The 27,220-nt window shown below is 47.5% G+C and overlaps 2 protein-coding genes across 2 annotated transcripts in view; both read right to left on the bottom strand.

The window, feature by feature from the left end:
• The window catches only part of otogl (otogelin-like), a gene marked incomplete at both ends in the record, with an annotated part of 36,860 nt that extends 15,651 nt beyond the window's left edge, over positions 1-21,209 (bottom strand). Inside the window, 31 exons of the mRNA XM_080002943.1 lie at positions 80-106; positions 582-738; positions 3,853-3,969; positions 4,196-4,315; positions 5,234-5,380; positions 5,559-5,693; positions 6,959-7,097; positions 7,354-7,461; positions 7,676-7,841; positions 8,251-8,294; positions 8,505-8,579; positions 8,779-8,947; positions 9,139-9,348; positions 9,901-10,025; positions 10,377-10,554; positions 10,652-10,778; positions 11,078-11,220; positions 11,368-11,414; positions 11,599-11,707; positions 11,837-11,962; positions 12,696-12,802; positions 12,935-13,041; positions 14,463-14,587; positions 15,168-15,373; positions 15,598-15,719; positions 17,015-17,169; positions 18,575-18,667; positions 18,820-18,898; positions 19,440-19,485; positions 19,787-19,829; positions 21,137-21,209. Coding sequence (XP_079859069.1) covers positions 80-106; positions 582-738; positions 3,853-3,969; positions 4,196-4,315; positions 5,234-5,380; positions 5,559-5,693; positions 6,959-7,097; positions 7,354-7,461; positions 7,676-7,841; positions 8,251-8,294; positions 8,505-8,579; positions 8,779-8,947; positions 9,139-9,348; positions 9,901-10,025; positions 10,377-10,554; positions 10,652-10,778; positions 11,078-11,220; positions 11,368-11,414; positions 11,599-11,707; positions 11,837-11,962; positions 12,696-12,802; positions 12,935-13,041; positions 14,463-14,587; positions 15,168-15,373; positions 15,598-15,719; positions 17,015-17,169; positions 18,575-18,667; positions 18,820-18,898; positions 19,440-19,485; positions 19,787-19,829; positions 21,137-21,209 — 3,625 coding nt within the window. The remainder of the gene's footprint in view (positions 1-79; positions 107-581; positions 739-3,852; positions 3,970-4,195; positions 4,316-5,233; positions 5,381-5,558; positions 5,694-6,958; positions 7,098-7,353; positions 7,462-7,675; positions 7,842-8,250; positions 8,295-8,504; positions 8,580-8,778; positions 8,948-9,138; positions 9,349-9,900; positions 10,026-10,376; positions 10,555-10,651; positions 10,779-11,077; positions 11,221-11,367; positions 11,415-11,598; positions 11,708-11,836; positions 11,963-12,695; positions 12,803-12,934; positions 13,042-14,462; positions 14,588-15,167; positions 15,374-15,597; positions 15,720-17,014; positions 17,170-18,574; positions 18,668-18,819; positions 18,899-19,439; positions 19,486-19,786; positions 19,830-21,136) is intronic.
• Positions 21,210-23,515: 2,306 nt separating this feature from the next.
• On the bottom strand, positions 23,516-26,805 carry syt1b (synaptotagmin Ib; the record flags this gene model as incomplete). The annotated part of the gene is made up of 8 exons (XM_080002942.1): positions 23,516-23,719; positions 23,868-24,001; positions 24,366-24,483; positions 25,093-25,260; positions 25,403-25,570; positions 25,681-25,794; positions 26,344-26,525; positions 26,655-26,805. 8 exons carry the CDS (start codon positions 26,803-26,805, stop codon positions 23,516-23,518), a joined length of 1,239 nt encoding a protein of 412 aa, XP_079859068.1.
• Positions 26,806-27,220: the final 415 nt, after the last annotated feature.

Raw genomic sequence — 27,220 nt, 5'->3', positions numbered from 1 at the left:
GATGAAGGGTGAGCACGGACGCCTGTCCTTTGGAAATGATGCGGTATAGTATTTAGTCTAGAGACTAACTGATGCATACCTTGGTTGTAGTATTCACAGTCGTAGGCTGGAAAAAAAAATGAAGGACAATCACAAGTGGGTTCAAAAACCTTGGGGATCTCTCGCTCTCTTTTTTCCAAATGTTTTCCGTAATATATACTGAATTGTCATTTATTCATATACAGTATTTCAAATATATATAGTTGAAATTAATTTACATAGATGTAGAATGAGATAATTGATTATACCCTTTGTATTTGAACTATACAAAAGGCAATAGAAATATTTTTGAAAACAAACAAAAAAAACAGGGATTATGCCGACCTCCTGCTGGCATGCATGAGCTTAATCATGAGGAATTTTGTACAATATTGACATACTGTGTGTCATGACATCTGTCCATGCATTCAAATTCACACGTTATTGGGAAATGTTCCAATGCAAAACACAATATCTAAACAGACAAAACACTTATTTTCAAAATCAGAATCCCTTGACATTTGTCTGCGGGTGCACGTGTGCATTGACTTGCATGTACTCACGGCACACAGAGGGCGATCTCCAGTGCACGGTGACGCCCTGTTGGCAACACTTGTGCGCGTAGGCAGCGATGGACGTACAGAGACACTCGCAGTCACCACCGCGGTTACAGTTACAGGTGTCAGTCAGACAGTTCCTGTAAAACCAGGTGACATCCACCTGGGGGGTAAGGTCAATGCCCCCCCCAACACACACACACACACACACACACACACACACACACACACACACACACACACACACACACACACACACACACACACACACACACACACACACACACACAATGAACTATGTTAACTGACTGTGAGAGACTAAGGGAGGTCCGGGTGGGAGGGTTTGTGCTTTAATAAACAATAAATAATTCACACTTGTGATGAGTGATGGGACAGAAAGGGAATTGGATGTGGGTCCAGTTCTGCTGGAGAGGAGATAAGACGAGAGCTATGACAGACATCAAATAATCAATGTGTTGGTACTAACTTAAACGAATAAAATTAGCCAAGTCGCTCGTACCGAATAATACACAGCGGGAAACAGATTTTATCTCCACATACACAGAGATCAAGTCATCAAAGAGAGCAACCTTCACATACATATTAACTAATATGGAAACTCTGAAAATTTTTGAAGAGAATCAACGTTGTAAGATAAACCTTGTGCAAGATACAGACATGCACCATAATGCCAATATGGTATTTGCCACCATTTACAAAAATCTATGTGGAATATCCTGAGGATGAGAGTAATGTTGAAGCATGATGAAGCCCAAAGAATATGAGGCGGATTATTACAAAGGGATACACTGCCAATTCACCCTAAGTAGCTCTGTTAAGCTTTGAGCCTTTTCACACGACTGCATGAAGTAAATGTAAAAAGTAAATGATGCATGCACCCTCAATGACCCCAAACCCCTCATTGACATCCCATCCCCACCTATCCATCAATGCACGTATTCATCCATCAATCCATCCATATACCCACCCATGCATCATCCACCCATCCATCCATTTACTGCATTCCTTAACCCCTTATTCCAAATCACACTGAATGGTATACACACACTCACACAATTTACACCAACATGCAATTAATAGACTCCCACTGGTCTAATCTATATGTGTGAGGCACCAAGGGGAAACCCCTGCATACGTATTGCATCACCATCCCTCATGTCACATGGGAAGCGCAGAAAGAATCCTTCCAGCAGAAGGTTAGAGCTAAAAGTGTACGTGAGGCTCCCTCTTCTGGCCAGAATAAGAAAACCTAGAAAACCCAATTAGCGATGTCTAAAGACTGTATATGGCATAATTCAGAGCACAGTGCTTCTATGGATGTCAGATGTGTGCAGGTGTATTATTGAAGTCATACACATGCAATTATAATGTGAGTATGTTTGTATTTGTATGTAACTGTGCGTACGTTTCTGTGTGAGTGTGTGTGTGTGTGTGTGTGTGTGTGTGTGTGTGTGTGTGTGTGTGTGTGTGTGTGTGTGTGTGTGTGTGTGTGTGTGTGTGTGCACGTGTGTGTGTGCACGTGCTCACAGTCTTGCATTTGATGTCTGGTGTTTATCTCGGAGGAATAGAGCCCCGGCCTGGGATCAGATAAAAGCAGTTCCCATGCCCCGCGCCCCCACCCCTGCACCACATGCTGTGAGCCAGATAACCTTTCAACAGCTGGACAGAATCCACCGCATACAGCAGTTTGTTCTCTCCATCTTTGTACTGTATCTTCACGCATTAACAGAATGTAATTTCATTCTTATTATGTCCTCAATATAATTCATTTTAATGGTGCAGTATCATGTTGATCACTGGGTAATGATACAGATTGACGTAGTCATAATGTAGACCTGCCAACCTTGGGAAAATATTTAGAGTAGCACAACAGTGTACCAGGGAGTCTCCGTGGTGTTGGAGTTCCTGCAGCTAAATGACTCCGTCAGTTAATCACAGCGTAGCGCCTCATAACGAGGCTCATCACATCGTATGCGAGATACTACGGCTGAATATATACAGTATACACATTCATCTCATTAGGATGTACCTCTTGAAATGCATCATCTTGTAAAGTTAACAAACATGTTTACCAGCTAGAGATGCACCGATTGCAATTTTCTTTCCCGATTCCTATTTGAGTCTGACCTGCAGATTCCAGTCTTGGCCGACTCCAAAATTACTTTTACATTGCCGTCCGATCTTTTTGAGTTTATATCCGTGACCGGGGAAATTGAATATTCTTATCATTTGGTGTCGTTGGGTACATCTGCTGTACGTCAATGACAAATACATCCCATGATCTGATCACGCTCATGTGACAGGACAGCTGTACATACTGACGACTGCTGCAATTTTCAGTTACCACAATAGTGACATTGCTGATTTTGACACCGTGTGTTTATTATTGTTCATTACTCACTTTGGAACAATAATAGAACATGAAACTGTCCCTGAGTTCCAATAAAATAGAATATAGTATAGTTGAGCTGACATTTCGTACTTGCGTATTTTGACTAAGACTTGCGTAGTTGGTACACAAAATGCATGCAGGTTGGCAGGTCTGTACTTGCCATTCCAAGAAAAATTGCAATCATTGCAAAAAAAAGCAATAATAATAAAAAAATGGCAGATTCTTCTCACTGTCGTTCACAGGAAGTTCTCCTTCGCTCACCGTACGTTAAAACGAGTGAATCAAATTGAACGAGTCGTTTAACTGAGTCTCAAAATAGAGTCAAACATCACGAGCGGATCTGCTGTGACAGCGGTAAAATACGCAGTCTGCACAATTATGTAATGTTGTCACGTGATAGATAAATAAATCATTGATCCAACCTTCTTTTTTGTTTTACCTTGAAGTGCCTCCACACGGCAGACTTTTTTTTTTCTCTTTTGCTCTCTTTTTTGAGCGTCAACTACGTCGTCGGCGTTGGAATCGGGTTTGTGGGTCGGGTCATTCTTGCCAGTACAGTACATGAGCACAGGATCGAAAAAAGACATCCGCCTGGCCGGACATGACAGTCCCATTTTTTGTGCTTGATCATGACTCCCCCGCTTCCCCGATTTCGGCCAAGAATTGCATAATTGGTACACAGAGCGCGTGCCGGTGGGCAGGTCCGTCAACTGAGGCTGACAACAAAGATATGAACAAATGAGCACTGGAATATTCGAGTGGTGTCTGCAAGGTGAGTGGGGTTTATCACGGTAACAAATCCTCTGCCGCCGCCACGGCTCTGCTCTGCCGGAGCGACGGGAGCCCGTGCGGGGTCATACTCACCACGTTGTGACAGGGTGCAAAAACATCGCTGTAGAGGAGAGCGCATTCCCTCTTGGCGTACGGCTGTCTCCCCAAATCACCTTCACACGGTCGCTTAACCACATATTCACTTTCACACTGACACGCACACACACGCACACACACACACACACACACACACACACACGGAGAAAGTGATTGGGTGTCTGATTACTCATCAAATATCACGCTGGACTCAAGGGAACCGACAAACGGGAATTAGGAGCGAACAACAGAAAAAAAAAACGAGAGTACCGGACAGTAAAGACGGAAGAGCAACGACGGGGCCGCTGGAGGGGGAGACCCGATTAAAGCCGCGTCTTACCTGCCCCAGGGCCCAGCTGTCCCCGAAGCTCTGTGCGTTGTTGACCTCCATGTGGCTGGAGGTGCTCATGTCGTTCACCGTCACGCCGTCGAAGTTCCCGCACAGGCCACTGAGCAGACCCTGTGGGGAAAGGCCAGCGTCTGACTCACGTCTTTGGATGACTTTTGAGGATAAAGTCAGGGCTGGGCGGCAACTGGAGAATATCATTCAACCCCGTCACAGTGGTATCGACGCCCCCCCCCCCCAATCAGTGGTGGGGAAAAAATAATAATTCTGTGGTTGGTGCAAGTGTGCAGTTTTGAACCAACCCCCACGGAGCCACAGGGAGTCTACAGATCATTAAGAAACAAAAATAATAACTAAATTCATTTAATGGGGGGAAAATGCCGGTACGGCTGTGAATGGCAACGTGTGTGGGAATGAGATCATCAGATTTCCACCAAGTAGGGGCGGAGCCAAATCCAGAAGAAGCACAAATTGCGGGGTTTTTTACCAACGTTTGTGTTTGGTACAAATATTTCGGTTTTCGGGAGGATAAAAAAGAAAGTCCGTTCTGAACCGTGAAGCTCGGCCGTAAAGACGAGGAACCGAAGCGCGTCCGGTCTCTACAGGCAGGTCTTTATATTTAAAGATTGTGTTATTGTTCTTCCTAAAAACGCCACTCAGACTCTCAAACAAAACGAAACCTCCCGCGCGAGCCTTATGTACTGCTCCAGTAGCTGTCATCGATGTGGGAACAGACTCCGTTCGGAACTTTTCCATAAAGGAGCCGAACATGGGAATAACTACCATCTTCCTTTACCGCAGGTTTTATATCCATTAATGTCACAGACTCCGTGTGGGAAAGGGGCTTCAGTTTCCTGAGAGCCATTACAGGGGGCCCTGGTATTAAATCTTCATTAAGTTAAGATATGTGGTGCTGTGAGTGAAGATATATATTTATTTTGTGTTCTATACACTATGATAATAATCAATATAAATCACTAAGTATCGGTGATCTACGACTCGCAGCCTGGATGTGTTTTTTGCGCACAGAACCTTCCACTGAGGTCCGGCTCTGATGTGCACGGTGGTCTTGCGGTCCCAGAGGATGGTCAGATCCTGCTTGGAGAAGTGGATGACGGTGTAGTAGCCGGCCTTCCACATCTCAAACTCTGACCCTCTGCCCACCACAGTGGACGGGCTCTGAGGAAGGGAACAGCAGATGGTCGGGCTGGAGAGTGGCTTGCTTGATCATTTGGCATTTGGTTGTTTGTCAATGAGTAGGGGGAGTGTGTGTGTGTGTGTGTGTGTGTGTGTGTGTGTGTGTGTGTGTGTGTGTGTGTGTGTGTGTGTGTTTGCATGCTTGCATCATAAATATTACAGGATTTCCAGAGTTGTCTGTGAAGTAGATCTTGGTGAGTCCCACGTGGATGACCAGTACTTTCATACACACGATGCCGCTCTCGTAGCAGTCTTTGTTCTGGGCCACAATGGACACCTCGGCCTCCCCTGCACCCTGGAGAGGAAACATTTGCAACGTTGTTAGACACTCGCCGATGCTCCCATTGCGGTCCATAAAACACCTATCAGCGTCTTTGTCAGCTTTATATCTGCTTGGATTCTGCACGTTCAGTTAAAGGCACGTGAGGGTTGCTGAGCAGGGGGCCGAGCAGGGAGCCGAGCAGGGGGCCGAGCAGGGGGCCGAGCAAGGAGCCGAGCAGGGGGCCGAGCAGGGGGCCGGGCAGGGAGCCGAGCAGGGGGCCGAGCAGGGTGCCGAGCAGGGAGCCGAGCAGGGAGCCGAGCAGGGAGCCGAGCAGGGCTACTTTAAGCTGATGGAGACGTGCAATTGGCTGCCCCAGTCAACTCCACTGCCACCCATGGCGCTGCACTGTTTCCAAGAGTCACAGCTGACTCAGAGCTGTGGTCACTTAGTGAAATTGGGTTTTCTTAGTCGGGGGAAATATGAGGTACTCATATTCCTCTCGGGCAGCAGAGCAGGTGCCTACAGCTAGAGAGTCATCACGCGCCCACAGTCGCACATTGTTTGAGGCAGGTTCGGTGTCGCTCGGCTCCACTCACATGCTCCGGCTCAGTTCAAAGGTGTTAACGTGGCAGAAGGGGAGGCGACAAGAGAAGGACATTTTTAAGCTATTAAGAGACAGCGCTGGCTCGTTTCCTCGCTCCCCTTGTAAGGTGGCCGGCGGCCTGTTGGGTCTGAATTGGAATGTCTGTTCTGCTATTTCTAATTCTATATCCCTGGGAGCGCCGGAGCTCGAGGGTTTGTGGTTAACACTGGTGCCTTTGTGCGGGTTTCAGTATTACCTGGCGCGAACACAGCAGACAGACACACACACACACACACACACACACACACACACACACACACACACACACACACACACACACACACACACACACACACACACACACACACACACACACACACACACACACACACACACACCTCAATTAAAAAACTGCTTTCTTTTCCAAGATAGGGAAGCAAAGCCCCCTGGATTCACTTTCCCTGAGAGGTGACCAGGGATCGGTCAGGAAATGTCCAGGATGGTTCCGCGCTGCCCCTAGGCACGTAGCACACGCTCTCTGACGCCACTTCATTTTAATTTATATGATTTAAATGCAATACACCCATGAGCCAAAATGATACAGACTTTTAACAGACAGAAATTGGAGACAGAAATAACTGAGGAATAGACTCATTATGCAGAGACTCATGCAGACAACCCAGAGACAGACAGACAGCGAGCCTCCTTCGCTTACTTTCAGCAGGTAGACCTGGCAGTCTGAGTGGTAGTCGTATTCCAGACCGTCAAAGGTGTGGTAGTGTCTGTCGCTGTAGATGGTGCATACAGCTGGACACGGTAAGTAGCTGCAGTTAAAATAACCTCGATGACACACACTGGGAGGGTGGAGAGAACAGAGCGGCACAAAGCAGGTGGTAAGAAACCCTACATATGCTTACAATTTGCAAGCAAATTGCAAATCTCAAAGATGGCCATGAAATAGTGAGCTGTGAACTGTAAACATAAAATAACATAAAATGCATGAAAAAAAAATAAACGACATGGCCGCGCCTTAAATGATTTATGTTTCCTCCTGCTGTGTCTGAGAGGGTTTTTTTGTTTTTTTTAACCCATGGAAAGAACAGACTCTACCATTTAGAACATGGGGTGTCCACAGTTTCTCCAGGCAGGTACTCCAGGCCCAGCCAGGCACAGGGACAGTTCTCTGGATAGTAACACTGCCCATGGTGTAAAACTAACCTGTGAAGGAACATCATCTTGGAAGTTAAAACACAAAAAGTAGAAACCTATCAAACGTTAAACACAGAGAGTGCCGATGGAGGCAGTTGAAATGATTCAGTAAAATAGAATTGTGGGTTTTTCAGGACTGATGTATTTCCTGTGAACAAAAAAGTGAACTTTTATTTTTGAAGATTATTGTCGAGGCTGGTTAGAAGGGGTGCTTATTATTCACCCTGGGGGGCAGACGCAGCCGGGGATGCAAGGCGTGTTGGGTGGACATGTGAGGTTCAACATGAGGTTCCGGCAGGTGGGCTCACAGGCCACGCCCCCTCTCTGCTCGCTGCAGCTGTGGTACACCTTCCCCTCGGGACACTCCCCCCTGTCTGCGCTGTCGGGCTCTGCAGCACGCACACACACACACACACACACACACACACGCACACGCACACATACACGCACACACAAAATGACATACATACGCATGGAGAATATGAAAAAATTCAAGGATGACTCGACAGAGTTGCACATGCGCGTGCACGTACATGTTCACATTCACACACACACGTACACACACACCCTCACACACACACACGCACATGAAACAACGTCTCCCATTGCAAAATAAACATCAATGACCACTGGCACTCGGGGGAAACCAGTTCCTATTTCAGTTTCAGACATAAAGCTCTTGATTTCATCTGGCGGGAACACAGTTGAAACAGCACTTTGTTGTCGGAGCGTCTGCGAGGAAGGAGAGCGGGATGAGGGAGGGTGGTGGTGATGGTGGTGGTGTTGGTGGTGGGTTACCTCTTTCTTCTGGCACACACTCCATCTTCCCATTTCTGCACAGGCTGATGGAGAGCGGAGACAGGAAGGGAGGAAGGATGGAAGGGGGAGGGACGAGCGTCGACACGGTGGTGGGAGAGGCGAGCGGGAGGCAGACAGACGATGTCAAGGACGGTTAAATGATCAAGTGTTAATTGCAGTCCTGAAAGTGCTGAACCGTGTGCCTGGACGAGGGGCCAGCGTGTCTGACCAGTACAGGGTCGAGTGTTGCTCACCAAGGGCCGGGCGCACTGAAGCTGACCTCCCCCGGCTGGGACACGCCCCCCATGGAATAACAGTGACACTGCGACCTGAGGATAAATCACAGTATTTTTAAATATTGATGATATTGTGTGTTTATGTTATGTGTGTGTGTGTGTGTGTGTGTGTGTGCGTCTGTACGTGCGTGCGTGTGTGTTTGTGTGTGTGTGTGTTTCTAGTGCACCGTAATTATTAACCCTTCATTACAGCAACGAGTGCGCAAGGTCGTGCAAGGTCGTGGCTTCTTACAGCTGGACACAGCGCTGGCGCACGTCGTCATAGTAGCTTCCCTCCGAGCAGCCGCACCCCTCGGCGCAGTCATCGTGGTTACACTTCTCATGGCCGGACAGAGCCCGACACGAGCGGCCGCAGGATGAGACACAGGAGTGGTAGAGCATCCCCCCGAGACACGCCACTCCTGTGCACGCACACGCACACGCACACGCACACGCACACGCACACGCACACGCACACGCACACGCACACGCACACGCACACACACAAACATATCCCACATTGATTGGCCACTCCGGTCGTTCACTTTGGAATCTGTTCCAAATAGAGTTTACGATTGCCTATAAACTGCTCCTGGAGTCACTTGAGACGTACCACACTCAGAGACATGGTCCCTGAAGTTGATGTCCAGCCCATGTTTAGAGCACAGGTAGGCGTAGTGCGCCAGCGCCGTGCACAGACAGTTGTTCCCGCAGCGGCAGGCCTGGTAGCGGCACTGCTGCTGGTAGACACTTGGACTGACGTAGCCGTGGCACGGAGCAAACACACTGCCCAGCAGCACCTCGCACAGAGACGCATAGAAGACTGCCGCACACACACAATGGATGAAGGTATATTACGATTAAATGTATATGGCTTTCACAAAGACACAGTTTCACAAAAACAAAAAACAAAAAGAGGCTGAGTTAGTCTCAGACGTCCCATCAGCTGTCCCTTATGTTTGAAAGCTGGGCTGGGCAATATCTAGTAATATCTAATATTTAAGCTGTACCAACATGGCTTTTACAACACAGATATGATGATATTTTGTTGTTTTGATTTTTTAAATCCAATCTAAGAGTTACATATTTCAGCAGCTTCATAATGGATTGATGATTAATCAATGGAAATAGAAAGAAAACCTAATTGCGTACTCTGCATTTGAAAATTGAATTACTTTAACATTATTCAACATCAATATTTATGGAATAATCAGGATGCAACCAATATGTTGATATTTATTGCACAGCCATAAATTATTCCAAGCTCCCTTTGGGTGGATGCTGGATCAGTAATCACAGCCCGTGCTGGCCATTGCTGGGACTCCAAGCCATGGTTGGTTGTATCCAGTTTTAAAGCTAAATTAGAAGCTCTCACCGTTGTGCTGGTTCATCTCACACGGGTCTATGATTGGCAGATTGACCGGTGCCAGGCAGGCAGACGACACCTTCCAGGCATTGGCATGAAGCTGCGGGGTGCCCTCTATCATGCCTGCTGGAGACCTGCGCACACAGACAGAGCCTGACTACACCATACACTGTGGAAGAAAAACGATGAAGCATCTGTGACGTCACCCGTTGGTTTCTGAAGAGACAATTTGACAATCTTTCTCACCGGCCGTCACTTGGCAGGAAACAAGAGTCAGAACTCCCAAACTTGGGCAGCAGGGCGGAGTCTTTGTGTGCTGAGGTCTTTCAAAGCCAGCATCTAGTGGCTATTGGCTGAATTACAATTTAAAACACTTACCCATTGGCTTCAACACTCGACCACAATAGTTACTACTTCAACCATACACATGTACACAGGAGCTTTTAATGGTGAAGATTCATTCTGCATTTCGGGTGCAGACTCACAGGAAGTCATCCCGCAGATTTCCATTGAAGGTTCCGCAGAGGCCGAGAGTGGATCCACGCCATTGGCTACCTAGCTGCAGATAGACCCGCCCCCCACGGCCGTCGTACTGTAGCCGGAGGCCAATTGCAGCCTTCAGTTGTGTGAACACAGGTGTCAGCTTACGCACCTCCACGGCGTCTGAGTGGCCAGAAACACAAAAAAAAATTTAAGTTAGAAAGGCACTTGAAATGAAATACACAAATATGAACATGAATATATTTTGTTCAATACCAACCATCTGTAAAGGGCAGAACAGGTGCAGGGTTGACCCCGATAAGCACCTCCCCCTCTCTGGTCATAGTCACCTGACGACTCACATCCTCGTCCAACACCACCGTCACTGACTGCACACACACCTGCTGCTGGGGGACCCGGGTCACACGGGAGGACGGGTTAAGCCACTGCAGTCTATGTGTACCTGCGTGAGTGTGTATCCTATGCACTGTGCTGCACTGCAGAGATTCATGATGTGTGGGTGTGAGACCTTTATGTGTGAGTGTATGGGTGTGCATTTGTGTGTGTGTGTGTGTGTGTGTGTGTGTGTGTGTGTGTGTGTGTGTGTGTGTGTGTGTGTGTGTGTGTGTGTGTGTGTGTGTGTGTGTGTGTGTGCGTGCGTGTGTGTGATCTTTTTCTCGTCGATTTGTGTGCACGTGCACACTACCTCTGCGCAGGTGGTGTACTGCAGTGTAACGGTGAATCTGCTGCTGCGGCTCTTTGCCAGGACGTACTGACACGACCCCGGCTGCAGGAACATCCTGCCGTCAAAGGTTGTCATGAACACGTCGCCGACCACCGAACACTCAGCTGGAGACAGAGAGACAGAGAGACAGAGAGACAGAGAGAGAGAGAGAGAGAGAGAGAGAGAGAGAGAGAGAGAGAGAGAGAGATGATGACCATGCATATTCTCTTCCTAAAATCAAATCAATTGGGGCAGGGTTAGGGTAAGCTCACCTGTGCAGTTGTTCTCGGTGCAGTTCCAAACTCCACCAGTGCACACACTGCAACGGAAACAAGCAGCACGGCGTCTTAGCACCACACACACAGCTACACACTGATGCTCACCATGACAGACACGCACGCACGCACGCACGCGCGCACATACACACACACACACACACACACACACACACACACACACACACACACACACACACACACACACAGACAGGTGTGTGCCCTCACCAAACACTGCAGCCCTGCTCCAGCACATGGCCCTGTGCGTACGACGTCCCGTGGTAAACACACGGGCACTGGGATACAGCGATGCATGTGCCGTTCTGTAGGATGAGGCCTATGGGAGGCAGAGCAAAATGTCAACATGAGAAGAGATCGAAAACAGAACCAGTTCAACAAAAGCCAAAGAGTGGATCAGTCAAGAGTCAAAACAGAAACTACTGTGTGTTGTTGTTGGTTTGCGTACCGTCGGGGCAGTAGCAGCCGTCCAGACAGTGCAGGTTTGTTCCCAGACATTCCTTCTCAAACGTACAGGTCGGGGGGCAGCAGCTGATGCAGTCTCTATGGACGAAGCTCTCCTCGCAGCCGTCATCTCAATGCAAACACAGACGTTAACGATTAGCTAGAGCGGCACTTTACAAGATCACCCATGAGGCGGCATCCGAAACGGCATCCTTGTCTAAGTGGTAATAAATGTAAACACACTCTCTGACCTCGGGAGGTCATATCAATCAATATAATAATCAATATCACATCATTTTATCAGTGATAAATTCAGATCCATGATGCCAGCGGCATTGGCAGGAGAAAGGGCAAAAGCAGATAAATCCATCGAGCACCAGGAGGACACACAGCTGGATAACTTCTAATTGCAGGGATTTATAATCTGCTCAAAATATCAAATAAGTTCACGATGAATGCAGCAGTGCTCTGCGATCTGACGTATCCGCCTCTTTCTGGCACCGCAACACATACAGTGTTGATCCAGCCTTGTCAGTCTCAGAATAGTATATTCTTGGCCATTCCAGTTCATGTTTTACAAGCTTGTGCCGTCAATTTATTTAAAGGTGACAAGCAACATGTCAAATAAACGCCTTTGTATTCCATCATACAGACTAATTATCTTAGCTTAAAACATTCTTGAAGGCAGATGAGGCTCTAACAGTGCCAACCTGACAATTACAGTGGCTGACCTTGGTTCAGTGCAGAATAGTTGTAATTAAGATAAGATAAGATATTATGCTATTAATTGCAGATGCATCCAGATATGAGTATTGTAGCTGTATAGCTGCAGTTTAGGAGGCGGTTCTGTGTGGCTGACTTACTGCAGGACGGAAAGCTGTCCCTCCATTCCCTGACGGGGTAACCCACATGAGAGCAGGCGCGGGTGTACTCAACCAGGGCTCGGCAAAAGGTTTCCTCGTCATCCGACCTGAAACGGCGGAGCGGCGTGTCAGGGCGACAGACAACGTCTCCGAAAAAGACCGCTTGGCAGACTGCGCCCACACCGTGCAACAGGCACCGACAGATTTGATTGAAATGCGTCGGTGACGACTGGACTTACACACACAGGTCGGACACACAGCTGGCCACGAAGGGGTTGGGGTCGATGTTTTCATGACAAGACAGGAATGGGAAGAAGAGGAGGGCGCTGCACTTCTCTATCGCGTCCTGTACACACATTAATAGAGACAAGAGCTCAAACAAACAAACAAAATACGCCTATACAGTATATATTGTTACAACAAACATAATGTATATAATTATTGTAACGGCCGGATAGACCCGGGATTTTAGGAAACATCTCTTACTTTGGATGATCCAACAATGCTGTCAGCGCCTCCTTGTGCCTTTTAGCTCTACAAAGTTGTTCATATGTAAAGGGACGATGGAGAACTTTTTTTTTGCTTTTACTAATCATTATAAAGTTAATGTTGAGTGCACAGTGTAATGGCTGTACTGTAAAAAAATGACACCATCTGCCTTTAGACTGGTTCCCTAAAAGCCTCCATATCACTACATAGTACGGACTGCCGCCGGGTACAGACTCCCGCGAAAAAACGAAGGATCCACTGAGGACAGTGCCCCACAGGAAGTGCGTCACCCATTGTGCGACCGGTAGCGGAGGACGACGGACGGCGGCACCACCGAGGTGGAAGTGGAAACTTTACCTGGCAACAACCTCGGCGGGGGTTCACTCGATGGAGAGAGCTCCGGGACCTGAGAGCGTTCCTAACCCAATTTCAGTTGGCAGCCTTTCTATGGCATCATATGTAACCCAACCTGCATATTATATAACCTGCATTATTAATACCACCGGATGTTTTGCTCTTCATCCTACCACTGAGATCAGGGTTTCTCGTTGGGCTGCAGATATTCCACTTTAATCACATTCAACTTTGTATTCTTCAATATTTTTAATCTTCAAATACACATTTTAATGTTTTTAGGGGGGGGGCCTTAAGAACAGTTCCATATCTCCGCAGCTCCACAGCTCCGATCAGAGCAATCTTTTCCCCAAACAAAGCCAATAATAACCCTCGAGGTATTTAATTTGCTCCGTTTCCAGCTGCTCCGCTGCGGACAGATCGCGGATAGCTCCCAAAAAAAATCCAGTTTGAATTGTGATTTGTGTGTTTCTTTTACACTCGAGAGGAAAGTTGAAAAGTTGTGTATTGCCTCTTTGATGACTCTAAGTTGTATTCATTCATTTTACCGTCGGCAGCAAAGCCAGTTAAATATCAGCAAGAGAACACTGCTGACATGACACATTCACAGCATGTTACAAAGTATACAAAATATACTTAAATTTCATTTTGTTTAGTATTTTTTGACAGAAGAGGCTCACTAAGCCGAATGCAACGTTACATTGCTTTCGTTTTGGGAACCTTCCACAGATAATACCTTATAATAATACCATAATTGAAATGTAATCACAATTTTAAATTGGGTTTTTTTTGTAGCAGCACACTGGAAGTCCTGCTAAAATAGGCTCCTGCTTTTTCCAACGTGGTTTTATTTTAATGAATTTCCCCTACACCCACTAATTTGTATTATTTATGCTTATTTGGATGGAATGGACTGCTTCTTACATCCATGTCCGACTCAGACTGGCAGGGTCCATTGAAGTCCATCTCCACGGAGGGACAGGCTCTCTCATGGGGCAGGTGCACCGCCCAGCTGTTGCCAAACACCGCCGGCTCCTCCGTCCGAATGCCTAAAAACACACCATCCCCACAAACACAAACAGGAGTCACATCGACACCAGCGCATTAATTTCCACATCTCCATATATTGGTACTCAAAACATGTCCGCTGACATTAACTATTAATGTCGAGCCTTTTCAATATTCATAGTTCTTCTTACTGCCGGGTCAGTAACTGGGAGTCAGAGAGGGATTCTGTCCAACGTCCATGTAAGCAAGTTGACCCAGTTAGACAAAGACCGGCGACTGACTTGTTTACTCTCGCTCTCTTTCTCTCCCTCCCTCTCTCCCTGTCTCTCTCCCTCTCCCTTTCTCTCTCCTTTGAGCTCATCCCTACTCCTTTAGACGGTTCTCCCAGCGGCGGGGGCCGGTTCAGGTTACCGGCCGCCAGGAGAGGTAAATCTTCTCCCTCCATCCATACAAAGGCGGTGTAGTAACATCGCTCCCGTCTCCTCTCCGCCCCAGTCCCTCCACCGCCAGAGTCCGCCCGACGCGGTGTTGAGTGTTTAATAATTCTAATTGTGGTGAGTGGCTGGTGAGGGAGCGGATAAGAGGCGATGGGAGAGAGGGGCCGGACGGGCCGGCTCCTACCGCGGGCGGTGGTGAGGTCATCCCGCGCCAGGTGGTTGAAGTTCCCGCAGAGGCCGCAGGGGGCGCCCTGGTGCTCCTCGCTCATCTTCAGGTAGACCCCCGAGCCCCCGTCCCAGGCCAGCGAGAAGCCAAACACGCTCTTGACCAGCAGATAGTCGGCCAGCCGCTCGATGAACACGCCGCCGATGGTCTGAGGCAGACTGAGCCTGACGGAGGACCAATCACACAGTTTTGTTATTCCCAAAAAATAACTTTTACTTTGATCCCTGTGTGTGTGTGTGTGTGTGTGTGTGTTTGTGTGTCTGTGTGTGTGTCTGTACGTGCGTGTGTGTGCGTGTGTGTGTCCCGTGGGGGTGGCCGCTCATGGGGTTGTACTGTTTAAGTGTCTCTTTCTTGAAAGCGTTGAAGACTCCGGCGTCCGCCCGCTCACCTCCGCCCTCCTTGGTGGACCTGATACCCTGAGATGTGGATCTCTGCCTCATCGGGGAAGAACAGACTCAGTGCCCGCGGGCAGGAGTACACGCCCCCCTCGCACGCTCTGCTGTTGTGCACCTGCGGAGAGGAGGGGAAGACCAGGGGGGTCGGACCAAACGCACAGCACGACGCGGGGAACCGTCGAGATGTGTTACGAGGCCGCTTCCAAAAACGAAGAATGCCGACCGAGACGCCGCAGAGCGAATCCAAGGGAGGGGGCGACGTTGACCAAATCAAATATCACAATATTTTTTGACCGATGCCTCAACATCCGTTATTTTATGATGTTTGGGGAAAGACTATTGATGCTTTCGTATGACATCTGCGCGCAGGAAATACTTGAGAAAGAGCAATGAATATTATAACCAGGTAGAGGCGTCGATCAGAAGAACCAAACTGCATTACTGTGGTGGATGCAGCCTTAAAAAGATATTTAACTATGCTGCGATATGACGGTGAACAAAACCCCAGAAAATATCTTGTTTCATATCATGACGTCAATAATATAGTGATATAACCTCCATGATTTTAAACTAAAATTAGACTTCAAGGTACCAGTGAAGAGACACCACCGCCCCAACCTTGAACTTTTGTCACCAGGAAATATACAAAAGCATTTGATGACTCAAGGCGGATGAATAGGAATGAATGAATGAATGAATGAATGAATGAATGAAGCCTTGGTGTGAGCAGACAGACACAAGGTGCACTTTTACTTTTTCATACAACGGAGCACCCTCACCACCTGCAGTTACACTCAAAACCAATGGAACCGGCCCTGACGCCCGACGCGATCAGAGCGCCGCGGCTTCGCCCGCATGAGGTGGAGCACGACGTGGCGCACGGAGGCAAGGCGCCGCGCCGGCCGCCGGTCGTTGCATCGCAAGACGGGATGGGACGCTGCCTTCTAAACGGGATGGCGCTTATCCGCAAAAACCGGTCGCCCTGTCCGAAGGCCGTCGTCGTCTGGACGGCGGGCGGTTCGGCTATTGTTGTTGTGCTGCCGCCCACTCGAGTGGCTTTTGGCATCAAACTGCCGCCCGCTCATTGGCCGCGTGCGGAAAGGTCATCGGCGAGCGCTGAAATGATCCGAGCTTTGAAATGCCGGTGATCAGGTTGCAAGGTGATTAAGACCGAAGCACTGGATGATGTCAAGTACCCATCTGATGCCTTACTGTACACGGTGTGGACTGGGACTGTTAGTCTGGGGTTCTGGGGTACAAAAACATCGGATGCATGTCTATGTGTCAATAAAGCATTTGAAGGAGATATGGCTTTTGGTATCAGATTTTCGTCTTGGGAATATGGTTGGGTAGCAATTTATTCGTTTTACGGCGATCAGTGAACCCCCCACTCTCGTGCTGTGCTCTCACCCAGACCGTGTACTGGGGTGTGTCCGAGTGACAGTCTTGGGCCAGGATGTAGGAGCATGTTCCAGGGAAGTAGAAGTAGATTCCGTCAAAGGTTTCATAGTGGTGCTGACCCCAGGCGCGGCAGATCCCGTCTCTGTCTTGGCCCTGGTTGGGTACTGTGGAAGAATGAAATGACGTGGAATACGAGTGTTAGGATGTTGGTTATCATAGACAGTACATCATTAATTCCAAACAAATAAACTGTCCACTCGGCTGTAAGGGCAGGTTACAAAAAAACAGCTGAAAACAAACACGTTTACGAGTTTGACTGTGTTAAATTATTTTGGTTTACACAAATCACACAAATAAAAAAAATTTAAAAACCAAAGTAGGTTTCCTTGTTTACAAGCAGTCAGAGAAAACGCAGCTGGTTTCCACAGGATGGGAAATGGATGGACCTTTTTCAGAAATCAGAAATGCTGCTAAAAAAAAAAGACATTCTTTTAAACACATTTGAATGGAAGAGAACTTGGTATGAATTGAATATTGAATCAGTGAATATTCATTTCAAGTGACAAAATTTGTATTTTCCTGACCCAGTGATTCACTTTGTCTCTCAGTTCAACCTTTAGTAGAATAAACATTTAACATCAATATTTTGATAAGGATCTTAATTGCATTTAATAGTGTATGACTGGGGAGTTTTGTAAGTATGACAATACTTTGGGGATGCACATTTAAGATCGCAAGCCTTCATTTAACAGATTTAGACAACATGTGACTCATCCCCCGGTGGGGGGGGGGGCTGTCTCTAGGACTGTGTTTGGACATTGGGAGGACTGAAACGCTGCTGCCGTTATGCTCGTCTGGATCTAAACTCCTTGTGGCCTCGTCCTCCCTTGCGGTCTGCCTCCTTGTCGTGGGCCGTGGTGAAGCTTGCAGTCTGGAGTGAGAACAGTTTCTTCAAATAACCCTCTGCCACCCGGGCTTGGTCCAAACGCAACTCGTTCTGATTTTTTTTTTAACTAGTTTGTGGAGTTAAACAGGCATCATCAGCTGAAGGAACTCCTTTCACTTATAGAAACACAAAATGTTGTTCAGCCCAAACCCAAATACCCTGCTCAAATGATTATCTATCTGCTGCAGGAATTGGTTTGAGTGTGAGTTTGTGTGTGTGTGTGTGTGTGTAGGTGTGTGTGTGTGTGTGTGTGTGTGTGTGTGTGACAGTTCATAATGAGACAGAGAGAAAGGAAGGCAAGGAGACCAAAATAGAGCGGGGGGGGGGGGGTTAGAAGGTAATTATCAACGCTGGGCCTACACTGTACGCAGGTAATTAATGTTTGTTGAATGATGCGAGAGCCTCTAATACCCTCTAATCCCCACCCGAGCGCAAACAAACCCGTGCACATTCAGACGTGCACGTGCACATAAACACTCTTTTTTTTTTCCGAACATCATTGTTAAATAATTTTACACTTGCAAACCAGCAGATCAGTGACATGGAGTACACAGTAGTGTGTGTGTGTGTGTGTGTGTGCGTGCGTGCGTGCGTGCGTGCGTGTGCGTGTGTGTGTTACTCACTCATCTGGCAGCGGTCTCCCAGTGCCTGGAACTGGGCACAGTCGCACACCCCTCCCTCCTGACACCAACCACCGTTGAGACAGCCGCAGTATTCTGGAAAAGACGCACACCGCCATCCCCACAGTCTGCATACTGATGGTGTGTTTGTGTGTGTGTGTGTGTGTGCGTGTGTATTTGTGTACGCGTGTGCGGGTTGTTGTGGTCTTTTCATAATCCATTATTACTTCTGCTGTGTCTGTGTTTACCTGAGGAGGCATCTCTGGCTGTGTAGTTGTGTAAAACACCACGTGGGACCGCGGCCTCTGACAGAAGTGGTCTGTAGGTCTATCAAACGACAACATAAGTTAAAAAAAAATAAAATAAAAAAAGACAAAGATAATGAGACGGCGGCCGGAGCCTGTATGTGGATATATTAGTGCCGCCAGAAAATGAGGTTGAATTCAATACCCTGGAATTTATCACACAAAACAACTGAACAATTTCACTTTTTTTTAAAATTTTTATCCAATTTGGTTTTCATCGCATTCAACTCTAAACTTCCTCTCAAAACAAGTATTAAACATTCATACATTCAGTTCCCACATTTGTATTTGGGATCACTGTGGCAAGCATCCGCATGGACTGATCTTGTTGCAGAGAGCAAATGAGAAACGCTTACAACCCAATTCAAGGGCATCGTCGCCAGCACGCACCGGGGTGTGCCTACCTGGGTATATGTTAAAAGTTGCGTCAGGGTGCGAGTGGAAGTGCATTAGCCGCCGAGCGCGCCGTACTACCTACAAAGACAGCTTTGTGCCCGGTTAGGGTGTTGTGCGCATGTGGGTGCCCTGACCTCCTCTGGTTCTCTTAGGTGTAGTGTACCAACCTCCTCCCCGAGGAGATCCCGTTTCCTCCGAAGTGCATTAGCTCTTCTGCACACACACAAACATGCACATTAGTGGGAAGAAGCAGTCAGAGGGGAGACTTAAGTGCACTTTACACCACTTGAATACCAACTCCAAACCCCCTTTTCCTGCAACCTCACACGCACTCCGCACATGAACTTCCACACACGGACGCCGTCGGCGGCAGAACAGGAGGCGCAAGTGTAACCGAGGACGCTCGGCAAGTGTCGGCCCGGTAATCACACAAGCAGAACCCGCCTTACACCGCGGTCTCCCTGTGACTATTAAAAAACATCACCTTGATTCGCCGCTACCGTCACCGAATTACCTCTGTAGTCGTCCCTCTGCACCTGAGAGCTGGCTTCGAGCTGCTGAATGCAAAGAAACGCAAACCATCAAAATCCAGACAAACGTGATCCGCCGGGTTTGAAACCAAACGCACGCTCAGAAAATAAAGTACAGCATTGTACCTTTAGGGGGTACAATGGCCCGTCACACCGGCGGTAACTTCCCCCTGAGCCTGGGACCTTTTCCACATCAAGGACGCTCAATTTGATACGTAACAGACCACGGACCCCGTTTGATAAGGTTTTGTCCCCGGGACCCCGATCTGAGAGCATTTTTATTGTTAAGTCTGATTTAGTCTTAACGTCCATACCTGTCTATACCATAGTTATGGAGATGATCAAAATAATTATCGTTGTACATTCTCTTACATCTTGTAAATTAAATAATGGCAAAGTTGAACTATTAATAATTTTACTGGAGACCCCCTGGAAACCCTTGAAGGACCCCTGGGGGTCCCCGGAGCCTACATTGAGAACCACTGCTCTAAGGTAGGCTCAATGCACCGTCGGCATGGATACTCGGCTTGTCATTTTGTACCTCTGGTGACGATTGCATACCTCACTGTTCGAAAAATGGCATAAATCTGATACTAATTTGGTCTCAACAAGGTACTGCCGGCTTGACAAACCATACAGGTACAGTGGTGTAACTTTATTTTAGAGTACAGGTGTGATACGAGCTACAGGAAGTGAGGTGAAGAGGAGTCAATTTATTAAACATACATACAGACACAAAAACATGTACAGATAAAAATGAGATATTTGTACAGAACGTGTGCAAACAACTCTTTTTTATCGGCAGGAACTTTATTTTATTTTTTCGGAAAATAGTTGATTACAGTGGTAGCCTATACAGTCGTTTAATACATTAATAATAATAACAACAACAATAATAATAACAATAATATAAATGACAATCTTATTATTAGTAGTAGTAGTAGTAATCATAATAATGATAACAAAAATAATACAACTACATCATTATCATTATTATTATTATTATTATTATGATTATTATTATTATTATTATTAATAATCATAACCATCATAATAATGCAAATAATAATACTAATCATAATAATGTAATAATAATATTAATGATATTATTAGTGTTATTATTAATAATTATAATAATAATAATAATAATAATAATAAGAAGAAGAAGAAGAAGAAGAAGAAGAAGAAGAAGAAGAAGAAGAAGAAGAAGAATTAATAATTAGATAAGTACAGCACATAGAAAATCATTCATTTAGTATGGGTTTGAACTTTTTGGGGGAGGCAGGGGAAAGTGAGAGCCTTCACATGACATTATAAGTATGATAAAAACCTACCTTCGAATATCAGCAGGTGGTAGAGTGAGAAGGACACGAGGAGAGAGCGTTTCCCAATCCACTTCAGGTTCATCTCAGAGTCCGAGCGCAAGTCCCCGCAGCAGCTTCCAGCATCTCAGGGTCGCGTCGTGCGGACTGTTCTGGGGAGTTTCTGCTGCGGGGGGCGTCCACGCACGCACGCACGCACACGAACGGTCACACCTGCCGCGGCTCACCTGCATGTGCGGAGCGGCGGCGGCGGCGGCGGGGGGCGGATGACGAGGCCCGGGCACACCTGCTGCATGGCACCGCGACCCCACCCAGCAGCACGAGACGCCGCTTTTGGAGGTGGGGACACACACACACACACACACACACACACACACACAGGCACACACACACAGGCACGCACGCACGCACGACGTTCCCGTTGACAAGCCGTGACCACATGACCTGCAAGACTTCACCAATGTGGAAACAAATACAAATAAATAAATCAAAAAAGAAAAATCTATTACTATGACAAATTTTCACCATTAAATGTTTCCCTCGGTGTGTTACTATCCCAAATGACTTACTTAATACAAAATTAATATTTTACATTGCAAACACTTTATAAACGCTTCTGTTCAACGCAGGTGGCCAGGGTTTTTAATTGTCATAAAGCACAGCAAAACAGTGTGGAAGCAGGTGTATGAAATCTTACGTAGAGCCAGCCACAATATTGTTAAAAAAAAAAAAAATGATTTAAAAGAGTATAAAAGTGGTAATAAAAGTCCAAACAACAAATTAGTAATGTATGGTAATGTATTATATATTATGTATAATATCCTAACATGGGATATAATGGTTGGCATGTGTACGCCCCATTTAGGGCATGTTCCACAGTACACACTGTACATTCATGACTGTACATTCCTTAGTGCATCCAGGACGGTACTTCTAATTATGTCTGGAGGCTTCAAGTTACAATTTGTAATCACAATGTTGACAGTTCACATTATTATCTAAAAGTTCTTAATATCACTGTTTAGCGGTTTAATTAGGCTACCCCATGCTGCTAAAATTTAAAAAATAAAATAAAACTCATCAAAATCTCATTAAGAACCATTATTCTCCAACATTGTGATGCTGAGCTTGTGTCAAATTCAACCAATAAGAGGCATTGCTAATTAAAAATAACTTTGGGCATTGGTCTAGAGTCAAAAGCTGTTTACATGTACAGTACAGAACTGTGTGGCTGGCACCAATCAATGAATGCGGTTAGGGACTGTGCTCCATCTAGTGAGAAAGAATGTGTGATTAAAACCTAATCATTACTGTGTGTGTGTGTGTATTTCAATATCGAATTGGAGGGAATATTCACTTTGTGTTTAATTTCATTAGACTCTGGATTGTCTCCCTCTGCAGGTGCGGCATGTTTACATCAGGTGTGGTGGGAATATGAGTGAATTAATCAAAGAAATCCGGGAAAACGTTTTTATTTACTAGAAAACAAAAATCATCTTGTTTTATAGCATTGTGCATAATAATACATTCATATTTGTTTCAACCATATAAGTTAATAGCAATTAAGAAGCGGGGGAACGCGTAGGAAGAAAGCTTATCTGGTAAATAAAGTAAAGAAAAAGTTCACTGTAATCCAGGGTTTATTACATAATACAAGCCCACTTCAGGTCAGGGTATAGAGTCATCGTGGTCGGAGCCTCCGCCACAATGTCTGGGCAATTGAGGTGTTTCCATAACCCCCTGCCGACCCTATTGTTTCTTATTCTCATTAAAATATTTCTCCAAATATGACATTTTGCTTGCGGGTCACTTCTTCTTGAAAAGGGGCAGATGTGCACAGTATCGACACTTTCTCATTAATTCATTCATTTGAGGGAAGAAAAAGAGGCGTGCAGGAGCGTTCAGATGCCGGCAATCTCAACGTCATTGCTAGTATATCACGAGGGCCACGGCGCGGTATCATAACCTTTCACGGGGCTCAGGCAGCCGGCAGAAAACACTCGAGGGGGGCTCGTTTGCCTGCGGCCGGCTTGATGGAAGGTCACCTCCATCCGCTGCCTTTTTATTGGGGGGGCGGCTTAGAGGCAGTCTCAAAGTGTCCTCCGTGCTGCCTGTATCCAGTCCGTCAAGGAGAGCGCCGCCGTCTCCCGGAGAAAAGGCTGGCGACACAAGGGGCTTTGATGAAAGTTCCAAGGCTGTTTGGATCCTTATGGTGACTGACAGAGTAGAATCTTTACTATTTGCAGCAGCTTAAAGTTGGTTTGTGGATGGGGGGGGCGGGGATACAGGTATAAAATATAGGCCTGCTTGGGATACAGGCCTATATTTGAGGTCATAGACACAAAGTTCTCGTGGGACAAGAACATTGCGCCGTCCGCTGTGGCCACGGTGTCATTTCTTGAAGAGCAAAGCGTTGACCTCGTCCTCGGGTTTCAGACCGTGCCACTGGGCGATGGGTCGCCGGGGGTTGGCCAGCATGTCCGACCAGTGGCGGAGCTCCGTGCCGGTGCTGGCGCCGCCCAGCAGAACCTTGCCGATGGCGTCGTTCTTCCCGATCTTATCGTAGTCCAACACCGTCACTCCCACCTGGACCTTCTACGGGTGGAGACACACACACACACACACACACACACACAACCACACAGAGCGCACCTCGGATGACGTGCCTGACAGGGCGCGCACGTCTGTCTTCCCGTCTGTGTACGTTGTGCTTTCCGTCTGCGGGGGCGCGTCTCCTACGTACCTCCATCTGTTCCAGTGTGACCTCAAAGCTGAATGACTCGTTGTAGTACGGGTTGAGCGTGTTCTTCTTGATGGTGGTTTTCTTCTTCTTCAGCCGCTTGCCGTTCTGCATCAGGTGGATCTTCACGTAGGGGTCTGGTGGAGAGGAGGGTCGCAGCACAACCACAGCGGGCAGAGTTAAATGGCAGAGACGTTGGGGTTTAATTACACTGGAAAATGCCGTGATCTCGGCGTCACCTATGGAAATGTGGCTGAGCTGTGAATGTCAATTTGCCCTGAGAAGCGATGGAGGAAATTCACACAACATTGTGTTTGCCCGATCACAACAAATCCAGGCCGCCCATGGTCTGATGGGACCGAACAGAATACGGCGATGCACATTCCGTGGAAGCGTTCCACTGCCGATTGTACTGATCCTGCTTCATTAATCGACGCGGGGAAGTAGTTTTCGTAGGACGACAAAAGAAAGATCTTTAAATTCCCTTCCCACCCCGCTCACCTGACAACCCCCCCACATCCATCTTCTTCAGGTTTTTCGCCTCCAGAACAACCACCGTCAGCTTCCCCGCCGTGGGCACGTACCTCAGCGACAGGCATATGTCCCCCAGCCGCTCGCTCTGACGGAAAGACAGAGTTTATTCTCTGCAGGGTTCAACTTTTACATCAATACCAAACGGGGTTAAAAAAAAAAAAGAAGAAATTCAAGAAAACTTTGAAGCAGCAAGGTTCTTTCAAATCCCCACGGTGCGGTAACTATGGGATTTTTCTGGGTAAAGGAAAGCCTGTCGAAAGGCCTCCTGAACATGACTTTGCTGCTGACTGGAATCCATACGAATGGAGCATTTTTCCATAAAAAATTTTCTTACGATTAGAATGGAGTCGTTTTTTAAAGTGGTAATCCGTGAGATTATTTTGTTTCAAAAAGACGTGTATATTTATTTTACATTTATTGGACTAGTTGTTTGTTATCGCTGGCACCATTCGATGGATTTACATGCATGCGTGTGCTCCTTTATGTTCTGCTTCCATTGTCGCCGGCGTGGGTGGATTTTCACTTTAAAATTGCAATATTTGTCAGCATTGACAGGATTTCTCTTGAGATGGGAAAGAGTTTGCTCAAATCCAACCCCGTGCAAACTCCACAAACTTCATTAGTGCATCACGATGTGAATCCCCACAACGCTGCGTGTAGGGCTTTTCTGTTGTCCCCCCCCCCCCCACCCCACCTCTTCCTTCTCCGCTTTCTGCAGGTCCCGCCACTCGTCGAGAGACTGGCTGAAGTCCACGCTGCTCATGGGGACCCGCACCGCCCCGATGGCGTCGTGTTTGGAGAAGCGGTCAAAGTCGTACACCGTCATCACCAGAGTCTTACCGCCGAGCTCGGTGTACGGAACCTAGACAAACACACACACACGCGCGCGCTCACAAGAGAACGTCGAGGAACGTCTGGAAACCAAAGGACCAGGGGACCGACGCCCCCACAAGACCCGCACACACAGGGAGTCTGAAAGTATCGCCTAGGTGCTCGAGTTTCACCTTAAAAGTAAACGTCTCATTGAATTTGGGCTCCAGGGTTTTCCTGTGGACCTTGGTCTCAAACTTCTTCTTTTTGTCCGGAAGCAAGTACAGTTTAACATATGGGTCGGAGCTGCCGCCCACGTCCATGGCGGGGAGCTCTGCGGCCTCCAGGATACCTGCAACCAGCTGGAATGAAACAGCAGAGGAGCGCGGTAAAGGGGGAAAGAGGGGAAGAGAAAGAGAAAGGGAAAGAGCGGCTGATTTGTGCAAGTCGAGTGGAATGCCTCTTTCCTTACCGTATTTTCTGTAAAATTGTAGTCCAGTGTGAAATGCAGCCTGCCCAGCTGGTCGTCCTCCTTGGCGTCCGGAGCCGACAGCCCCGTTTCCGTCACCCTTTCCTCCTTTGGCGTCTGTGAGACAACAAGCACACGTGGCCCTCTGTCATGAGGCTTATCTGGCGTGGCAGTGACGGGCGAGCACTGAAAGGCATTCGGTACCGTACGTCATTAGCCCATTGAAAGGCCTTTTTTTTTTTTAATTCTCGCCCTGACACCTCATTATTATCACTCCATGAGCTCCAGTCAAATATGAGCGATGTGCGAACAGGCCATTAGTCTGGGAACGCACACAGCGGCTCTGACACTCTGGGCTGTGGCTGACCTAAGGTATCAGGACACTGATATATTACAAGGACAATATAGAGCATCTGCAGCGGAGTAGTGTGTGTGTGTGTGTGTGAATGTGTGTGTGTGTGTGTGTGCATATGTGTGTGTGTGTGTGTCTGTGTGTGTGTATGTGGGCGTGTGTGTGTGGGTGTGTTTGTGTGCGTGTGTGCACGTACTGTATGTGTGCGCGCGCGCGTGTGTGTGTGTGTGTGTGTGTGTGTGTGTGTGTGTTTCTCTGCGTTTGTGTAGTTTGTGTGTGCGTGCCTGGGCGCATGTGTGTCTGTGTGCACGGACCTCGGTGTAGCCTCCATCCATTTCAGTGTCAAAGCCGCCCTTGCCCTTCCCCTTTTCCTTTTTCTTGTCTTTTTCCTTCTCTTTGTCCTTCTTTTTCAAACATTTCTTCCACACGCACGCAGAGCAGGACAGCGCCAGGCACACGCTCACAATGCACAGGGCGGCCACGGCCCACGACGGCACTGGAAGGCAACATGGAAGGTTACTGACATGGATGGAAATGGAAATCTGCTTTGGAGACGCCGTACTTGCATTGAAACTGGACGGATCTAACCCGTCCGTCGCGGTTTTTACCAGTCAAATGGACTCACTGTGGTGGTGGCGAACTTCACTCATGAACTTCCTGGGGTCATGTCCGGATTGCCCCCGCCCATGTTCTGGGGTTGAGGTGGCGTTGGGTGGAGCAGAAGGCGTGATTTGGGAGCTTGGCACGGAGGGAGCAGCCGGGCGGCTACCTGTCATGGTGTAATTAGTAGATCTAGAGCGAGGCTGAAGGAGGGAGAAAAAGAGAGACGTTCTGTACGACTCAGCCGCCAGGGGGATATTATGCATGCGCCGTACGAACAGAGGAGTGAAAGAAATGAACCGTATCATCCGAAACCACAGCCAAGTTGCACCGACCGTTAAATCTCGCTGAACACACACACACACACACACACACACACACACACACACTCAAAACGCCGTTTTCATAAACGCCGTTGCTGGGGTTTTGTGGGTGTAATAATGTGCTTCTGGACGCTGCGTGGCTGTCCGTGTCAGGTGGGCTCTCCAGTTTCTGCTGGCCTGGCACTAACGCCCGCAACGCAGGACACACAAACCCCGCCGCCTCTGCCAAAAGCTGCTGACAGCCGAGGCACGGGCGGAGCGGGGCGGC

The sequence above is a fragment of the Zeus faber genome (genome assembly GCF_960531495.2).
Source record: "Zeus faber genome assembly, chromosome: 6".
Lineage (NCBI taxonomy): Eukaryota > Metazoa > Chordata > Actinopteri > Zeiformes > Zeidae > Zeus > Zeus faber.
The sequence above is the reverse complement of the archived record's forward strand: the minus strand, read 5'-3'. Positions and strand labels throughout refer to the sequence as shown.